Below are 5,435 nucleotides of genomic sequence, written 5' to 3' on the forward strand. Positions count from 1 at the left end.
GGGCGCCGGGCCGCCGCCCGCCCGGGGAGCGGACCCCGGTCCCGTTTGGTCAGAGGAGCCTGTCCTAACTTCGGAGGGCTCCCGGCCGTCTTTCCCCGTTTTGCTCACTCTGACTATTCTCTGCCGTTTATCTTCCTTTGCACTTTGCTTCGCAAACTCTTGCTCTCCCCACGAAGCGGCCGCGGGTTCTGCTTTGGTGCTTTTCCTGCCCCGGGCCGGCTGGATGGGGGTTCCCGTCTTCTCTGCCCCGCGGGGCTGCTCTGCAGAGGAGACGTCCAGACGTGGCCGTGGCGACCAGGCCTTCGCTTTTGCTGATACTGACGTTTGGGGGGCTCTATTTTCCAAGGAACGGGAGGCCTCTGGTTTGGGAACCCGCCCTCCGCCTCTGCGTGTCCCTTGAGAGACGACTTCCGAGCTGCCCCCCTCATCATCAGACTCCGACTCGGAGGAGGAGCTGGACGAGGAGGAGGACGAGGACGGCGACGAGCTGCCCGCCGCTCCCCTGCCCTTCCGAAGAGCTTCGGCATCGGAGCCCTGTTCTCTGAGCGAGGATGGGACTTTCTGAGGGAACTCTACCAACGTCTTCCTTGACAAAACCTTTGGCACCCCTTCGTCTGTGGCCAGCAAGCTGTCATCGGGGCCCGGGCTAGCTACCGCCCCGCCTCGACTCGGACCGGGCGCGTGAGAGCTGGGTGGGGCTGCGTGTCTGGGCGAGCGAGCCGCTGCCGGGGTGCTTAGCGGCCGGACCCTCTCCTTTGGTCCCACTACATCTAGGAAATGGCATAAAGAGGAACGTTATTTTTAACATTCAGTAAAACAATCTAAATTCATCAAAGTCACAGACATTTCATCACATACCAACTTGTCATTTACAATCTCTTCAACGTGACCAGCGTAAGAAAGGTTCTGTGGGAACCCGCTCTTAGTGAGAGCCAAGCCACCTGAGGGGACAGTCACACATGTAGACGCTTTTCTCCATAACTGGCGATTTTAAAAATGGAGATTTTTAACGGCAGAAGTAACTAACTTGTCTCCATTTTTCACAAGAGGGCTTCTTTGATAATTATATTTAAAATACAATTTTCTCCGAATTTAAGATAAACTAAAACAAAGACATTTCCAGATGCAGAAGTTTTACAAATGTATAATTTCCTAAATTCCTAAAAACCGGTGCTCCTCAAATATTAAAAAAGTTATCCGTATTGTGTGAACTTGAACTTTCTGAACAAAACAGCAGGGCAGAAGTGGAGACGAGAGCCTGGCCGGGGTGGGATGTGCCTCTGAGGGTGTAAGAGGGGTCGGGGTGGGGCGTGCGGCCCAGTGAAGCCGCCCTCCCTGGAAGGAGGGCCTCCCACACCCGACGCCATGTGGGGATTTCTCCAGCCCTGGAACGCAAGTACCACGAGACCAAAATCTATGCTAAATATCACTGGGAACGACAAGTTCTAAACTGTAAAAAAAAAAAAAAAAAAAAAAAGTAGAGTAAGTGCTAACACGAAAGCCTTACTTTTATAAATTATGAAAAACGAAATTACAAAGCACAGTGATTGGACTTGATTTCAATGTACTCAGGTGGTAAAGCAACCATAAAGATTAGAAGAAAAATATAGTTTTTATAAACTAAAATTACTTTTCAAATCTAAAGCAGAATTTAAAAAATATATTACGAATGAGCAAACTCTAAATCCAGAGTTTTTATTTTCAATTCTAGGAGTCCATTTTATACTATGAAGATCTCAATCCTACTTTTCTAAAGTGAAAAAAACCATATTCTTAGTGTTACTAACTTCCCAGCATCCAAAAAGGTTTTTAATTGTTTTCTGAGCTAAGGGACCTATATATAACATTACGATAGGAAATGGTCACAGACAACTGCGGAATAGCCCCAAACTACAGACAGGCCAGCGAGGTGAATGGGCAGTGTGAAGGGATGAGATATGACTGAACGGCTGGGGCAGGGGGGACAGTTTAAAACCGTCACCTCCACCACGACGTCCTCCACGCTGTCCCCGGTTCTGTGGCTGTGTGCCAGCCTAGACTCTGCATTCTGACTGCCCAGAGCAGACGCTGGTGCAGGTAACTCCCAGAAGGCACACGGAGCTCCAGGATCACGTTAAACATTAAATGAGGCAAAGTACACACACACACACACACACACTCTCTCTCCCCTTCTCTCTGTCTCTCTAAAGCACATCCAATACAGCTCAGAAATTCCTAACGGCCATGTGTAAGATACGTGAGCCTCCAAACCCTGGCAGCCTGCTCACCCGTATCATGAATCCACTCTTATGTTGAGTTTAAATCGAACAAGTATAAAAAATTAACTTACGCAACCCAACATCTTGCACCTTACAAAACCCCAAACAATCCAATTTAAAAATAGGCAGAGGACCTAATAAATAGACATTTCTCCAAAGACACACAGATGGCTAATAGGTATGTGAAAAGATGCTCAACGTTACTAGTCATCAGGGAAACGCACATCAAAACCACAGTGAGCTATCCACTCACACCTGTCCAAAGGGCTGTTAACAAGAGAGGACACGTGCTGGCGAGCACACGTGGGGCGAGCACACGGAGAGAAGGGAGCCTCGTGCCCTGCTGGTGGGATCGTAAACAGGTGCGGCCACGATGGAAAACAGTGTGGGGGTTCCTCAAAACATTAAAATAGAACTACCTTATGACTCAGCAATTCTGCTTCTGGGTATTTATCTGAAGAAAATGAAAATAATTAGAAAAGATATATGCACCCTTATGTTCACTGAAGTGTTATTTATAATAGCCAAGGTAGAAGGCAACCTAGGTGTCCGTCGATAGATGACTGAATAAGGAAGGTGTGGTACAAATATACAACGGAATATTGCTCGGCCATAAAAAAGAATGAAATCTTACCATTTGCAACAACACGGATGGACCTAGAAAGTATTATGCTCAGTGAAATTAGTTAGAAAAAGATAAACGCCATATGATTTCACTTACATGTGGAAGCCAAACAACAAAACAAACAAACAAACAAAACAGAAACAGACACAGACTCACAGATACAGAGAACAAACCGATGGCTGCCACAGGGGAGAGGGGAGAGGGGTTGGGCAGAAAAGGGGAAGGGGATTTAAAAAAAGGTAACTTAAAATAAGGCTTATCTTAGATAAGCTGCTTTGAACAGAAAAAATCATGGCTGAATCTTTCAATATTTGTTGTGGAGATTTTTCAAATTGCACATAAGTTAATAAAACTACACTGTAGGCTGATTTATTGCCTACTGAAAATGGAAAGAAAATTTCAAATGGGATTAACAATAATATGATTTAGAAAATTTTTCTGAAAAGGAAGCTTCTAGTATATGGAATAAGAATGCTTTCAGGTGTCCTTTGTCCATACCCGGCTGTGGGGAGGGCCCCGCGGACAGGGTGACAGGCTGTGGGGAGGGCCCTGCGGACAGGGTGACAGGCTTCAGGTCGGGGGTCCATTCCCCACCCGTTGCAGCACAGGCTCAGCGTCCGCTGTGACTCGGAAGGAAGCTCGCCAGGATGGTCTGTAGCCGCCACCAGTGACTGCTGGACCGAAGGGCCAGCGCCCACACTGAGTCTGCACGCAGGAGGGTGGAATGATGTCCCGGGAGGACCGCGCCATCACGTAGAGGGACAACGGCTCTCCCTCTGAACGTGTGACTTCACCTGTTTGTCTCAGGACACCGACACTCTGACAGTGTTTAGGGTTCGTAGTGACTTTCCTTGAAAGACAAAATACACTCACCCTCGACCGGGCTTGAATCTGGCACTGTGCCACCGCGGGCGGGGTCTGCACCGTGCGCTTACCCGCCACTGACACCTCGGGAGAGACCCTGACACCGCGCACGCCGACTTAGAAGCATTCTTTCTTTATAATGCGGAGAGAACTAGCTTTTAAATTCTGAGACACGAACATAACGTGCAGTATAGACACTGTCGTTTAGGATTTGCACGGCGGGGCGCGCGCATCACGCCTCTCAGCCCCTCGGCCTGTCTCACGTCACCTGGCAAGCCAGCACGCTGATCCCCTCAGGCACAAACGGCCCAAGGCTCGTGGGCCTGCTGCGTCCCGGGGCAGAAGCTACAGGAGCCCGGGGCCAACTCCCAGGTTGGTGATCTCATCACCGCTCCCTAAACTGTCACAGGATGAAGTGCCCCGCATACAGAAGCATGGTTCTAAAAAGGGGCATCTTTGGCTCTGCTGCAAAATTCGAAAATCCATTAATCCAATTTCCCAAACCTATGAAGATCGCAGATATAAGACAAACATTCACCGAGGGCAAGGATAATGCCAGTAATAAAGCTCAACTCCTCGTTCATCAGTAAACACGGAAAAAATGTCAGAAACATGCCAAGTGCAACACAGAACTTAACTGACATTCTTGTAATCATGTTTCAGGCGTGATAATGGTATTATGGTCATGACAAAAAAAAAGGAAAGTCCTTTAGTCGAAGATAACTATTTAAAAATTTACAAATTAAAAAAAGAACACGGGATTTAAAGATGAGGCAGGAACAGGACAGAATTAAATAATGTTCCTGTCGAAATCGGGTCTCCAGCAGACAGCGGCCGAGGACACCGCCGAGGACACCTGCAGGAAGGCGTGTCTCCGCAACAGGCTGACACTCTCAACAGAGCGTCAACATCTCACCCCCTACCCACCGACGTTTCTGTGTGCGGACCAGAGAGGAAAAAGCAAAAGACTCTAAACACTTTCAAACTAAGGAAATGGTATTATGAAAATAAGACAAACTCAAATTACCGTTCTAACCCCACATTAAGATTAAAGATTTGTCAAGAGACTGTACATATTACATATTTTTAAAGAGTTAACTAAGATCTTATCAGTTAAGACTAAATGCAATGGATATGGATTATAAGCAATTAATAATGAGCAGGGAGTAGAAAACAAAATTCCCAGAAGTATTTAAAACGCACTGTCGTATTTCCTATTTTCCTTCAATGACGATATGCTAAACTGGTATTCGGGGAGAAAAATAAAGTAAAAACTGACAATAAAAGTCAAAATGACTACGGAGAGAGTTGGAAATGGAGCAGACATTCACGCCCCGTCAAAGTGAGTCGTAATGGACAACGGTGCGTGCTCTTAACTCCCTCTCCAGTCACAAAATGACGCCCGTGATTCTGGACTGTGGCTGAGCAAAGCCTGGGAAACCACAGGTGAGTCTCAAAAACAGTGAAAACAGTCACAGTCGGGGCAGAAAAATAAGGTAGGACTCACGGCCATCTCACGGGAGTACGGGGTCTGTATGAGGGTAGCCAAATACCGCAGAGCCTTCATACTCTGCATCTTGTTATTACACATCAGAGTTCGGGGTTAGGAAATACAGACAGAACCAGTTCAGGGCTAAATGCAGAGTCAAAGATGTTACATTACTGATGTGTTCATCGCTACAGACCTA

The 5,435-nt window shown here is 47.1% G+C and overlaps 1 protein-coding gene across 1 annotated transcript in view; it reads right to left on the reverse strand.

The window, feature by feature from the left end:
• Nucleotides 1-5,435, reverse strand: part of NDUFV3 (NADH:ubiquinone oxidoreductase subunit V3) — a 13,526-nt gene that overhangs the window by 6,780 nt on the left and 1,311 nt on the right. The window contains exons 2-3 of the mRNA XM_023523179.1: nt 3,382-3,432; nt 7-797 (exon numbers count right to left, since the gene is read on the reverse strand). Of these exons, the coding sequence (XP_023378947.1) occupies nt 7-797; nt 3,382-3,432 (842 nt within the window). The remainder of the gene's footprint in view (nt 1-6; nt 798-3,381; nt 3,433-5,435) is intronic.

Source organism: Pteropus vampyrus, unplaced genomic scaffold, assembly GCF_000151845.1.
Source record: "Pteropus vampyrus isolate Shadow unplaced genomic scaffold, Pvam_2.0 Scaffold380, whole genome shotgun sequence".
Lineage (NCBI taxonomy): Eukaryota > Metazoa > Chordata > Mammalia > Chiroptera > Pteropodidae > Pteropus > Pteropus vampyrus.